The sequence below is a fragment of the Anomaloglossus baeobatrachus genome, chromosome 4 (assembly GCF_048569485.1).
Source record: "Anomaloglossus baeobatrachus isolate aAnoBae1 chromosome 4, aAnoBae1.hap1, whole genome shotgun sequence".
NCBI classification, from domain to species: Eukaryota; Metazoa; Chordata; class Amphibia; order Anura; family Aromobatidae; genus Anomaloglossus; species Anomaloglossus baeobatrachus.
In genome coordinates this window covers 516397439-516412100 of record NC_134356.1, presented here as the reverse complement: position 1 = coordinate 516412100, position 14662 = coordinate 516397439, and the positions used below count along the sequence as shown (strand labels likewise).

Below are 14662 nucleotides of genomic sequence, written 5' to 3'. Positions count from 1 at the left end.
AGCTTAGGTAGAAGAGTCCTGCAGGCGGCAGTGACACCCCCGTAGGGGAGGGCTGTTTTGCAGCTCTAACATGAGGTATTTCTTTACCCACCCAGGGACAGCTTTTGGACGTCCCAATCGTCTGGGTCTCCCAATAGAGCGCTGAAGAAGAAGGGAATTTTGTTACTTACCGTAAATTCCTTTTCTTCTAGCTCTTATTGGGAGACCCAGCACCCGCCCTGTTGTCCTTCGGGATGTTTTTTTGTTGTTTGCGGGTACACATGTTGTTCATGTTGAACGGTTTTTCAGTTCTCCGATGTTATTCGGAGTTAATTTGTTTAAACCAGTTATTGGCTTCCTCCTTCTTGCTTTGGCACTAAAACTGGAGAACCCGTGATATCACGGGGGGGGTATAGCCAGAGGGGGAGGGGCCTTGCACTTTTGATGTAGTGCTTTGTGTGGCCTCCAGAGGGCAGTAGCTATACCCCAATCGTCTGGGTCTCCCAATAAGAGCTAGAAGAAAAGGAATTTACGGTAAGTAACAAAATTCCCTTCTTGTGTGGCCTCCGGAGGCAGAAGCTATACACCCAATTGTCTGGGTCTCCCAATAGGAGCTAGAAGAAAATGAATTTACGGTAAGTAAACAAAATTCCCTTCTTTTTTTAGCTCTAAATTTGGGGTGCGTCTTCTAAAACGAAAAATACAGTATTTTCTATCAATGTAATACACCGCGGAGCCACTTTGGCCGGAGCTGAGGTCTGTGTGTGCAGAAGCTCTCAGGCTAATAGACTGGACTCCTGATTCGCCTCTATGAGGTCTGTACCCCCATCATAGGGTGACAATGGTAATTAGGGTTGCAGCCCGATTCTATTCCTTAGTATCTCTACTAAATCCTTAATTAAACTGGCAGCAAGTCACTTTTTCACTTGAAATCATGAGTTACGGTATTTCTTTTTCTCAAGGATATCCGTAATCAAAGGCGATACAGACAGCGAAGAAAAGCTGAGTTGGTGAAGCTACAACAGACACATGCTGCTCTCAACTCCAAGGCCCTGTTCTATGAAGAACAGGTAGACTACTACAAAAGCTACATCAAAACCTGCCTGGACAACCTGGCAAGCAAGGGCAAGTAAGTAAAGCCTACTTCTGAGATGATGCAATGATGTCTGAAGTGTGCTTATTACTAATGCTTCTGATGGAAATGATGAAGCTGTGGGATTTGGAGCTTAGAGGTTTGTGTATTGTGGTTGGGCCTGGTTACCTTGTTCGAGCCGTGCCCACCCTATGACCCTCTGCTGAGACAATCTAGCCTTCTCTAAAAACTTCAATAACATAACTTCAGAGTTTTGTAATCTCATATCACTAGGATGTGGTGTAATTTTAGAATTGGTGGAGGTCTACCCCTTGGGATTCCCTCCGATGCGGAGAATGAAGGAGACGCAGTCTTGGTGTAGAGCTGTATACCCGTCATTGTTTTTCCTCCACAGCAGCCCCTGAATCAGGAAGATGGCCCATTTTTCCATTTCCTGATTGCCACTGGATAGGATATGATATGTTTTGTCACGCTGCTTCCCGCCATGACACATAGGTCAGTGAGTCAATTAAATGTTTTTCTCTTTTCTTAAACTTAGAGTTTCCAAGAAGCCTGGACACGTGAAGAAAAGTAAAAAGATTTCTCTCAAATACTCAGCAGCCCGGCTCCATGAAAAAGGCGTGTTATTGGAGATAGAAGACCTGCAAGCCAATCAGTACGTATCACACCGTCTGTCGCTGGTTGTGCGGACATTGTGCACCTACACACTTGTGACCAGCTTCCAGTATTGCTATTGATCTAGCACCATAAACATTACAGACTGAAAGCCCCACTCAGCTGTCATGATACAGGATTTGTGACAGGTTTATAGAAATATGCAAAATCCGGACGGTCCTGACTGATGGGACCTCTAATTTCTTTGTCGCTCCATTGGGAGACCCAGACAATTGGGGTGTATAGGCTATGCCTCCGGAGGCCGCACAAAGTATTACACTAAAAGTGTAAAGCCCCTCCCCTTCTGCCTATACACCCCCCCGTGCTCCCACGGGCTCCTCAGTTTTTATGCTTTGTGCGAAGGAGGCAGACATGCACGCACAGCTCCATAGATTGGTCAGCAGCAGCTGCTGACTATGTCGGATGGAAGAAAAGTGGGCCCATATAGGGCCCCCAGCATGCTCCCTTCTCACCCCACTCTTGTCGGCGGTGTTGTTAAGGTTGAGGTATCCATTGCGGGTACGGAGGCTGGAGCCCACATGCTGTTTTCCTTCCCCATCCCCCTTAGGGCTCTGGGTGAAGTGGGATCCTATCGGTCTCCAGGCACTGAGACCGTGCTTCATCCACAACTCCTGGGAGCCTGCTGGATAGGAGCCGGGTATCGTTCAGGGACATGGCCCTGCTACTTGGAGGTACTCTGTGTCCCCGTGGGGACCGCGCACAGCAACACTCCAGCATTGCTGGGTGTGCTAGTGCACCGGGGACCGCGGCGCTGACCGGGTTAAATGTGCCATTACACACTCAGCGTTGCTGAGTGTGTTTATGTAGGGGGACTACCGCGCTGACCGCCGCCGCCATGTTTAACACTGAGGCGCGGCTGGGACTTGTAGTGCGCCGGGGACTTCCGCGCGGCCACGCTTTTACGGCGGCCGCGCTTATTACTCGAGTCCCCGGCTTTTGCGGCTTAGTCTTTCTTCCTCCCGCCCACAGCCCTGACAAGCAGGGGAAGGGCGGGACGCTGTACAGACGAGCAGCATTGAGGGCTGGAGAATGCTTTGCATACTCCACCCCCCTCACTGTGCACTGTGGGGCACCAGTTCCCGCACTTTCTGGGTCACGCCCACGGCTCCCTCCTCTCCTCAGGACGCCGGCAGCCATTCCTGTCAGCTCCTCGGACGCTGCAGAGGGGGACAAATTCTGGGAGACCCAGGCAGGGATTCTGATGGCCTCACAACCGCTTTAAGCGGGTGGTAAGCAGCACCTGTGGTGCTAGCCCCATTGTGCAGAAGTGTAATTATATGTTTATGGTATATACTTTACACTGTATAGTGCACAGTTGTTTTCTGGCTATATACCCTATTGTGTTGCTCAGGGAAGACAATAGCATGGCGCCCACAAAAGGCAGGGGTGCCAAAACACAGGCTTACTATGCTGCCTGCGCCGCATGTACGACGCCGCTACCGGCAGGTTCCACTGACCCTCATTGTGTGCACTGCTCGGCCCCTACTGCACTTGCTCAGCCGGAGCCTCTGCTAAGAGGGGCCCAGGGGGAGCCACCTGCTGACACTCTCCAGGTGACAGGGACGGAGTTTGCAGTCTTTACGGATAAACTCTCTGAAACTATGGCTAAGATACTAGAAGCCTTGCAGTCCAGACCGGTATCTCAGCACAGGGACTCTGTTGAATCATTGTTCCCTGGCCCCCCTCAGTTGGACCAACAATGTCCCCCCGGGGTATCTCATAGATCCCAGGCTGGGGGCTCTGACACGGACCCCAGCCCCAGACCGATTAAGCGAGCTCGCTTGGAAATTCCCTCGACATCATCATATTGTTCAGGGTCTCAGAGGGGGGAATCTCTGGTTGATGACGCGGAGACAGCTGATCAGGATTCTGATCCTGAGGCCGCTCTCAATCTTGATACTCCGGACGGGGACGCCATAGTGAACGATCTTATTGCGTCCATCAATCGAATGTTGGATATTTCTCCCTCAGTTCCTCCGGTGGAGGAGTCAGCTTCTCAGCAGGAGAAATTCCGTTTCAGGTTTCCCAAGCGTACACCGAGTATGTTTCTGGACCACTCTGATTTCAGAGAGGCAGTCCAGAATCACCATGATTGTCCAGATAAGCGTTTTTCTAAGCGCCTTAAGGATACACGTTATCCCTTTCCCCCTGACGTGGTCAAAGGTTGGACTCGGTGTCCCAAGGTGGATCCTCCAATCTCCAGACTGGCGGCTAGATCCATACTTGCAGTGGAAGATGGGGCTTCACTCAAAGATGCCACTGACAGGCAGATGGAGCTCTGGTTGAAATCCATCTATGAAGCTATCGGCGCTTCTTTTGCCCCAGCATTCGCAGCCGTATGGGCGCTACAAGCTATATCAGCAGGTCAAGCGCAAATCGACGCAGCCACACGCACTTCCGCGCCGCAGGTGGCGTCCATAACCGCTCAGACGTCGGCAATGGCGTCTTACGCTATTAATGCTGTCCTGGACTCTGCGAGCCGTACGGCGGTTGCATCCGCCAATTCGGTGGTACTCCGCAGGGCCTTGTGGCTACGGGAATGGAAGGCAGATTCTGCTTCCAAAAAGCGCTTAACTAGTTTGCCAATTTCTGGCGACCGATTGTTTGGCGAGCGTTTGGATGAAATCATCAAACAATCCAAGGGAAAGGATACATCCTTACCCCAGCCCAAACCGAACATACCCCAACAGAGGAGGGGGCAGTCGAGGTTTCGGTCCTTTCGGGGCGCGGGCAGGTCCCAATTCCCCTCGTCCAAAAGGCCTCAGAAAGATCAAAGGAACTCTGATTCATGGCGGTCTAAGTCACGTCCTAAAAAGACCACCGGAGGTGCCGCTACCAAAGCGGCTTCCTCATGACTTTCGGCCTCCGCAATCTGCATCCTCGGTCGGTGGCAGGCTCTCCCGCTTTTGCGACACCTGGCTGCCACGGGTAAAAGACCGCTGGGTGAGAGACATTCTGTCTCACGGTTACAAGCCCCCGACTCGATTCTTCAGGTCATCCCCGCCTCCCGAGCGAGCCGAGGCTCTTCTGCAGGCGCTGGGCACTCTGAAGGCAGAAGGAGTGGTGGTCCCTGTTCCTCTTCGGCAACAGGGTCACGGTTTTTACTCCAACCTGTTTGTGGTCCCAAAGAAGGACGGGTCTTTCCGTCCTGTCCTGGACCTAAAACTGCTCAACAAACACGTAAAGACCAGGCGGTTCCGGATGGAATCCCTCCGCTCCGTCATCGCCTCAATGTCCCAAGGAGATTTCCTTGCATCGATCGATATCAAAGATGCTTATCTCCACGTACCGATTGCTCCAGAGCACCAGCGCTTCTTGCGCTTCGCCATAGGAGACGAACACCTGCAGTTCGTGGCACTGCCGTTCGGCCTGGCAACAGCCCCACGGGTTTTCACCAAGGTTATGGCTACTGTAGTAGCGGTCCTCCACTCTCAGGGTCACTCGGTGATCCCTTACTTGGACGATCTCCTGATCATGGCACCCTCTCAAGAGGCATGCCAACACAGCCTCGACGCTACTCTGGAGACTCTCCAGAGTTTCGGGTGGATCATCAATTTTCCAAAGTCAAATCTGACACCGACCCAATCGCTGACATATCTTGGCATGGAGTTTCATACCCTCTCAGCGATAGTGAAGCTTCCGCTGATCAAGCAGCGGTCGCTACAGAAGGGGGTACAATCTCTCCTTCAAGGTCAGGCACACCCCTTGAGGCGCCTCATGCACTTCCTGGGGAAGATGGTGGCAGCAATGGAGGCAGTCCCTTTCGCGCAGTTTCACCTGCGTCCTCTTCAATGGGACATCCTTCGCAAATGGGACAGGAAGCCGACGTCCCTCGACAGGAACGTCTCTCTCTCTCAGGCGACCAAAGCTTCCCTTCGGTGGTGGCTTCTTCCCACTTCATTATCGAAGGGGAAATCCTTCCTACCCCCATCCTGGGAGGTGGTCACGACGGACGCGAGTCTGTCAGGGTGGGGAGCGGTTTTTCTCCACCACAGGGCTCAGGGTACGTGGACCCGGCAAGAGTCCTCACTTCAGATCAATGTTCTGGAAATACGGGCAGTGTACCTTGCCCTGAAAGCGTTCCAGCAGTGGCTGGAAGGCAAGCAGATCCGAATTCAGTCGAACAATTCCACAGCGGTGGCATACATCAACCACCAAGGCGGCACACGCAGTCGGCAAGCCTTCCAGGAAGTCCGGCGGATCTTGATGTGGGTGGAAGCCACGGCCTCCACCATCTCTGCAGTTCACATCCCGGGCGTGGAAAACTGGGAAGCAGATTATCTCAGTCGCCAGGGCATGGACGCAGGAAAATGGTCCCTTCACCCGGACGTGTTTCAGGAGATCTGTTGCCGCTGGGGGGTGCCGGACGTCGACCTCATGGCGTCCCGGCACAACAACAAGGTACCGACGTTCATGGCACGGTCTCAAGATCCCAGAGCTATGGCGGCAGACGCCTTAGTTCAGGATTGGTCGCAGTTTCAGCTCCCTTATGTGTTTCCTCCGCTGGCACTGTTGCCCAGAGTGTTACGCAAGATCAGGGCCGACTGCCGCCGCGTCATCCTCGTCGCTCCAGACTGGCCGAGGAGGTCGTGGTACCCGGATCTGTGGCATCTCACGGTCGGCCAACCGTGGGCACTACCAGACCGACCAGACTTACTGTCTCAAGGGCCGTTTTTCCATCTGAATTCTGCGGCCCTCAACCTGACTGTGTGGCCATTGAGTCCTGGATCCTAGCGTCTTCAGGATTATCTCAAGAGGTCATTGCCACTATGAGACAGGCTAGGAAACCAACGTCCGCCAAGATCTACCACAGGACGTGGAAAATTTTCCTGTCATGGTGCTCTGCTCAGGGTTTTTCTCCCTGGCCTTTTGCCTTGCCCACTTTTCTGTCCTTCCTTCAATCTGGACTGGAAAAGGGTTTGTCGCTCGGCTCCCTTAAGGGACAAGTCTCAGCGCTCTCTGTGTTTTTCCAGAAGCGCCTAGCCAGACTTCCACAGGTACGCACGTTCCTGCAGGGGGTTTGTCACATCGTTCCTCCTTACAAGCGGCCGTTAGAACCCTGGGATCTGAACAGGGTGCTGATGGCTCTTCAGAAACCACCATTCGAGCCAATGAGGGATATTTCTCTCTCACGCCTTTCGCAGAAAGTGGTTTTCCTAGTAGCAGTCACCTCTCTTCGGAGAGTGTCTGAGTTAGCAGCGTTGTCGTGCAAAGCCCCTTTCCTGGTGTTTCACCAGGACAAGGTGGTTCTGCGTCCGGTTCCGGAATTTCTCCCCAAGGTGGTATCCCCCTTTCATCTCAATCAGGATATCTCCTTACCCTCTTTTTGTCCTCATCCAGTTCACCAATGTGAAAAGGATTTGCACTTGTTAGATCTGGTGAGAGCACTCAGACTCTACATTTCTCGTACGGCGCCCCTGCGCCGCTCGGATGCACTCTTTGTCCTTGTCGCTGGCCAGCGTAAAGGGTCACAGGCTTCCAAATCAACCCTGGCTCGGTGGATCAAGGAGCCAATTCTCGAAGCTTACCGTTCTGCTGGGCTTCCGGTTCCCTCAGGGCTGAAGGCCCATTCTACCAGAGCCGTGGGCGCGTCCTGGGCTTTGAGGCACCAGGCTACGGCTCAGCAGGTGTGTCAGGCGGCTACCTGGTCGAGCCTGCACACTTTCACGAAACACTATCAGGTGCATACCTATGCTTCGGCGGATGCCAGCCTAGGTAGACGAGTCCTTCAGGCGGCGGTTGCCCACCTGTAGGAAGGGGCCGTTTACGGCTCTATTACGAGGTATTAATTTACCCACCCAGGGACTGCTTTTGGACGTCCCAATTGTCTGGGTCTCCCAATGGAGCGACAAAGAAGAAGGGAATTTTGTTTACTTACCGTAAATTCCTTTTCTTCTAGCTCCAATTTGGAGACCCAGCACCCGCCCCTGTTTTTTTGTGTACACATGTTGTTCATGTTGAATGGTTTCAGTTCTCCGATATTCCTTCGGATTGAATTTACTTTAAACCAGTTTATAATTTTTTTTCCTCCTTCTTGCTTTTGCACCAAAACTGAGGAGCCCGTGGGACCACGGGGGGTGTATAGGCAGAAGGGGAGGGGCTTTACACTTTTAGTGTAATACTTTGTGCGGCCTCCGGAGGCATAGCCTATACACCCCAATTGTCTGGGTCTCCCAATTGGAGCTAGAAGAAAAGGAATTTACGGTAAGTAAACAAAATTCCCTTCTTTACAGCTGACCAATAGTGAACATGAATGGTCAAAAGTCTGCTAAACACATAATGGTCATGTATAGTGCTAAGAATATAATAGCCCCTTCATTACCTTGCGATTTTGCCCATTTTTTGTTGTTTTCTGTCAATATTGCCATGTGATGGTTGCTTTTTGCGGGATGAATTGTACTTTTGAATAACACCATTCATTAATTTACCATATATTGTACTGGGAAATGGGAAAAATTCCAGGTGCGGTGAAATGATAAAAATGTGCAATTCCACTAATGTTTTTTTTTATTTACCATGTTCACTATATGGTAAAACTGATCTGGCAGTATGATTCCCCAGGTCGGGTCTAGTGCTTAGTAACCAAACTTTTATAGTTTTGTTAGAATTTAAGTGGTAAAAAAAATTCAGATGTCTGTCCTCAAAAACATCGCTTTTGGCACCATTTTCCAAAAACCATAACATTTTTATTTTTCAGGATCTCTGGCTCAGTGAAGGCTTATGATTTACTCCCTGTGCTGTTTTTTTTACTTCTACCATTTTGGGGTAGATGTAATGCTTTGTCTGCCTCTTATTACATTTTATTGCAATGTGGTGGCAACCAAAAAAAAAAAAAAAGTAATTCTGGCTTTTTTGAATTTTTTTTCCTTATGCTGTTTACCGATCAGATTAATTTATTTTATATTTTGATAGAGCAGACATGTCTGAATGCGACAATACCAAATGTCTATTTTTTTGTTTTATTTTCAAAGGGGGTTATTTGAACTTTTGCTTTATTTTTAAAAATGTATTTCCCCCAGTTTCTATTGTATTTACTAGTCCCCTTAGGGGACTTGAAGCTGCGATCATCCGATCTCTTGTGCTGTACAGAGCAGGGCATCAGCACTGCTGTACAGCAGAAATCATCATCTCCTATGAATGTTGGCATTCCCAGGAGGATCATAATGACCAACACAGGGGTCATCAACTCACCCATGGCTAGAATGCCAATCCCTTGACGCCCCATGAAGACGTCATTGGCACGCTGATGGGAGGGGGAATGATGCACTCCCTGCCGCTACGTGTCAAATCCCGCAATTAGAGATTGACAGGGGGGTTTAACTAGTTAACAGCTGCAGGCGGATCTCAGTTTCACCCACGGCTATTAGAGGCACATGATGGCGGATCGGATCAGCCGTCATGTTTAGGGAAAGATGAAGGCTTAGTGCGCAAACCTACATCAAAGGCAGAGACACGACTTTTTTGATGTAAATATGCATCAAAGGTTGAGAAGGGGTTAACGTTAACATTAATTCTAATGGTTTTTATTTAGTCAACACAATGTAAGTAAACTGTAGTTTTAGTTTCATATGACATAAAAGAGCAAATTCCCAGTTCTTCTTGTTTTCATGGATGGTGGACATCCGATTATGTGACATTTTACCAATAACCGTATTGTTTCTGTACATGTAGTTTTCCTCTTCTCACATTTTGGGTCAGAGTCCTTGTAAATTGCACCACAGATGCCTTTTCCTGTATTCTTGCTTCTTCCTCTTATGTAAGTGACACATAATCACAGTTCTGTCTTCGCAGCTCTAGAAGACACTGACTGCCGACCAAAAATCTGTGTTATGAAAGGATTGCTTCACATTTGTACTCCCATACCTTGAGCAACACCCTTCCCTTTTAGCCCACAGCTACTTTCCTCTGGGTGTTGCATCACTGCCTACATTTCTGCATTACGTGCTTTAGTTTTTGTCCTGCACCATATTTCCTTCTATACTGTATGGGTCTATACAATTTTCCAAAAATATTCTGGCTCTGAAGCACGGGCTTTATGGTGTCTGAAAACTAGAACCAAAATGTGCTTCTTTTGTCTTCAGGTTTAAGAACGTTATCTTTGAAATTACTCCGACAGAAGAGGTTGGAGATTTTGAAGTGAAAGCCAAGTTCATGGGTGTTCAGATGGAAACCTACATGCTGCATTATCAGGTAATGTGTGAATTTCATGAAATCTTGTTAGATGGTTGGCAACATTTTTTTTTTTATTTCTCCAAGTGCTTGTAAATCAATGGGGGGGGGGGGGCTGGTCCTGAGACCCCTTCTGATCCCTCAAAACAGCACTGGAGTGCGCCTCTCTGGAGACAGGAGCGCAAATCTGCAGCCTGAGCGTGAACACAGAGCATTCTGTAGAAAGCATAGACCTTCTGTTGGATCCGTACTCCGTTCTGTGTGCATGCTTAGGCTATGTGCGCCTTTTTATTAAGAAAAAAATGAACCCTCTAAAAGAATCCCGCAACCGCGGTAAAACTACACCCGCGTTTTTGCCGTGATTTGTCGCAAGTTGATTCTCGCGGTTTTTACCATTCTCTATGGCAAAAAACACAACTACCTGCGGAAAATAAGTGACATGCTCATTAATTCCGCAGCTGAAAATCCGCGGCTAAATCCGCAGGTATAAAAAAAAACGCAGTGTGCGCACAGCATTTTTTAAAACCCATAGGATTTGCTGGGGAATGACTGCAGCAATGTTACACATTTTCTGCGGCAAAATCCGCAGCGTGTGCACAGGGCCTAAGGCAGCAAATGTTAGGAGTCTGCTGATGTAGTTGGTCAGGATCTCAGGACCCGGACCCAATATTCTGCAATCGCATAAACATATTTTTACTCTTTTAGGCCTTGTGCGCACGCTGCGGATTTTACCGCAGAATTGCTGCGGATTTCGCTGAAGGTATGCTGCAGAAAATGTTTAACATTTCTGCAGTCCTTTTCCAGCAAAACCTATGGGGATAAAAAAAAAGCTGGGCGCACACTGCGTTTTTTGTCCCTGCGGAATTTATGTGCATGTCACTTCTTTTCCGCAGGTACCTACAGTTTTTGCCATAGACAATGGTAAAAAACTGCCGGGACCAACCTGCGGAAAAACCACGCAAAACTGCATGCGAATTTCGGGTGTAGTTTTTTGCAGTTTTTATGCCGCGGGTGTGGAATTCTTTCAGAGGGTCCGGAATTTTTTTAAGAAAATTCCATTTATTAGTGCGCACAGGGCCTAACACATCGACTGTGTACTTATACTCCATTGTGATTTCTAATATTCTGTATAATATAAACTAGGGCACACATTCTTTCTAATACAAACCTCAGCTATTGCAGATCCTCTCCTTGAGGAATAAGAGATATATCTGTTCACCTGTTTAGGTAAAAAAAAAAAAAAAAAAAGTTCTGCAAGAACTGTGTGTACTGATGATTTTCAGCAATACAGAGTTTACTGCAGCTGCTGAAGAACATCTTTTATATAGAGGGAAAGCTACGTGTCAATCAGTGAGTGGAAAGCACAATACGAGGAGCTGGATGTGACCTACACTCAATCAAGCTCTGACATCCATTGTCTTATGTTACAGATCAATACCTTTTAGTCTGTCTCTCCCTTCTCTCACATTCTTATTATTTTACTTCTTGTATGGTAGGATCTCCTTCAGCTGCAGTATGAAGGTGTGGCAGTCATGAAGATGTTTGACCGAGCGAAAGTCAATGTAAACCTCCTGATCTTCCTCCTAAACAAGAAATTCTACGGGAAGTAAAACCAGAAGAGCTTCCCCATCTGAGGAGCAAACGATGGACCTTTTCTGCCTCCCGATCACCAAACGATTGGTGGCTACAACCTACTTAAAATGCTTTTATATTTGTATGAGGTCATGTGCCCAAACTCTGCAAGTACTGTATCTCGCTGATGCTAAACGTAAGGAAGCAACACCTGGCTGTTACATAGGAGATGAGCGTGGGGTACACACACCGGATCTGCCGAGGATTAGTTAGCATACGATGCATCCGGTCTCACAGACCTGCACTAACTGCATAAATATGTATGTGTTAGAATATTTGTTATTATTTTTTTCTGTAGATGAAAATGATCTTTATAGATTATATTCCATATTATTTGACAATTTTCAATAAGCAAAATGTTTCTATTTAACAGTGCAGGCACTTTTTCTTTTCCTTTTGCTTTAAGTGGTTGATGTATTCTATGCAGAGATCAGGATTTCTTCATGACGTCGCTTATTTATGAGCACGTATCCGCGTCTCCGTATGGCGGGGTTATGTGTAGTTGGCTTCGCGGCTATGGTCAGTATTGACTCAATGGCTTGCTTGTATTGGGCTCTAATGACACGTGGTCAGGTATCTGCACTCGGGGCTTCTAATAATGGGGCCAATGTAAACTAAACCCATTCACGGAAAGTGGCTGTTTTTACAACATATTGCTAAACTGGAATTAAACGCCGGCCTCATTTTCCTTCTATTGCAGAAAGTCCATCCGGTTCCTTCTACAGCTGCGTTTTGGGTTTTTTTGGTAGGGGTTTTGCCTTAAATTTTGCCACATTTTTATCTAAATGAGCTAACAGAGGTTTATTGTAAAATGTTGGCTTGTAATTTCGTGTTACTCAGGAAAGGAAAATTTAAATAGAATTTAAAAAAAAAAAAGTTTATATAAAACCTACGGAGTAACGAGAATAGCTAAAGATATAAAAGACTATAAATCAGAGAATGTAAGAAACACTATTTCACGATTATTCCTTCAGATTCCTTGGCTGCGTCCGTCGTTGGGTAGACGCTATATTTAGAATTGTATATTCATACACCTAGATATTTTTTAGAAAAAAAAAAAGACTTTTTATATTAATAGAGATATGTATATTGATCTTTAAATTGACAAAGCGACTCCATGTTCACATCCGTCGAGCTGAGATGCGTCGTTGCGTATTTGGCGCCTATTTATCGTGTTACTAGTAAGGGATGACAGCGTCTCGGAGGTTCACTGCACAGCTTGTACTGTTAGGTAATGATTAGGGGGGATGCGTTCTTTGCATTGCTTATTTGGAATGGCTTCTAGCTTAGGAACAGTATAGATCATGTAGATTTCTATTGCATGTGCTGATCCCATGGACAATATTGGGATTTAAGAGCTCACAATGTATTAAAGGGATTGTCACAGCATAGGGATCATCAATCCCGATAGGTCATCATTATGAGATTAGCGGGGGTCCTACACCCCCACTGATCGAGAGTTCTTCACTTCGCAGTTCGCACAAGGCTGTATTACGCAGTGTGTATCGGCCGCTGCCACGTATTGCCGAACACCTCCTACGCTTTTGAATAACAGCTGATTGGTCAGGGTGCCTGGTGTCTGACCCCCACCTACGGATATGTCAATATATTGTGATCTCTTGGCATCTGTATTTATTGATGGCCTCGCGTATGTCTTCACTATTCCATTGATTTCTCTTTCAGTACCCTCAGTGTTGTGCTTTTTGGTATATGGGGCTGCCTGCCTGTATCCATATTTTGTTTTAGCTGAATAAAAAGATAATTTGTTTACATTTTATGCTGTGATATTTCTTTTATTCTCTTACGTTTATTATATGGATGTCCAGTTACATTTTTGCTACAAAGTAACAATACAAACCATAGAACGTTATGCCTAAATCCCCACAAAGGGGTCAACATTAAAGCTCTACAATACAACATGTTATACACAAGCAATGATCATAGAGTAGTTTAGATGGCTAGGCTCAATCCAATCATATGTAGTTTCCATGAGAAGACAGCATAGCAAGAAGGGTTGGGGAGGGTAAGAGGTTAAATAGACTATCAGAATACTATAACAGGGGAAACAATGTGACCGAGACCTGGAGTACCTAAACACGTAATCCATGGTTGCCTTCTTAATAAAAAGGCTTGCATAGAATCTGCTCGAATAGCATACCTTTATTCATACAATATCATTGTGGACACCTGAGCTATCACAGCAAAGTGGATCTAAGAGGGTAGCAGAATCACTTGATTCCAAAATGTGGAGTCTATTGGGTATGATAACCTAATGATTATGAGAACCAATGTCTGAGCTGCCTGTGAAGCATAATGAACCAGCCTTGGTATACAGTGTGTCCACCCATATCCTGTCCACCGCCATTAACTTGAGAACGGTGGCAGCTATAGGCATAGAAATGGTGTCTACCGTGTTTTTCCAAAAATAAGACAATGTCTTATATTTTTTTTGCCCCCCAAAAAAGCACTAGGGCTTATTTTTGGAGGAGGTCTTATTCTTGGAGAAACACGGTTGGGAGTAAACTTACCCCAGAAAAAAGCTGCCCCCCCCCACTTCCCAGGAGACTCATACTCACCAGACCAGGACATCTGCGTGGTTCCCAGGTTCTCCTGTGATCTCCGGTCGGTGCTGCACGCCGCCCTACCCTGCTGTTAGCTGACACGCACAGCAGATCACACACAGACACACACACACACACAGCAGATCACACACACACACAGAAGATCACACACACAAACACACAGTGTGACTGTGTGTGCGATCCGATGTTTGTGTGTGAGATCTGATTTTGTGTGTGTGTGTGTGTGTGAGATCTGATGTGTGCGGGTGTGTGATCACTGCAGGTCCTGCCGCTCAGTGTCGGGTGAGTGTAATTGCCGGGTGCCGCTGTGTATAATGAAGTGTCCTGCAGTATCTGTATCTTTTTTAGCTGCACGGACACTTCATTATTGATCCGCGACTAGGGCTTATTTTCGGTGGAGGGCTTATATTTAAGCCTTTCTCCAAAAATGCTGAAAATCCCTGCTAGGGCTTATTTTTGGGGAGGTCTTATTTTTGGAAAAACACGGTAGGTATAGTAAAGTAGTCATGCACTACGCAATGAAGTCACCTAT

At 47.3% G+C, this 14662-nt stretch overlaps 1 protein-coding gene across 1 annotated transcript in view; it reads left to right on the top strand.

Annotated features, from left to right (window-relative positions):
• IQGAP1 (IQ motif containing GTPase activating protein 1) overlaps positions 1 to 13323 on the top strand; it is a 313620-nt gene extending 300297 nt beyond the window's left edge. Inside the window, exons 35-38 of the mRNA XM_075345867.1 lie at positions 942 to 1108; positions 1611 to 1727; positions 9829 to 9937; positions 11413 to 13323. Coding sequence (XP_075201982.1) covers positions 942 to 1108; positions 1611 to 1727; positions 9829 to 9937; positions 11413 to 11526 — 507 coding nt within the window. The 3' untranslated portion in view covers positions 11527 to 13323. The remainder of the gene's footprint in view (positions 1 to 941; positions 1109 to 1610; positions 1728 to 9828; positions 9938 to 11412) is intronic.
• The last annotated feature ends 1339 nt before the right edge of the window (positions 13324 to 14662 follow it).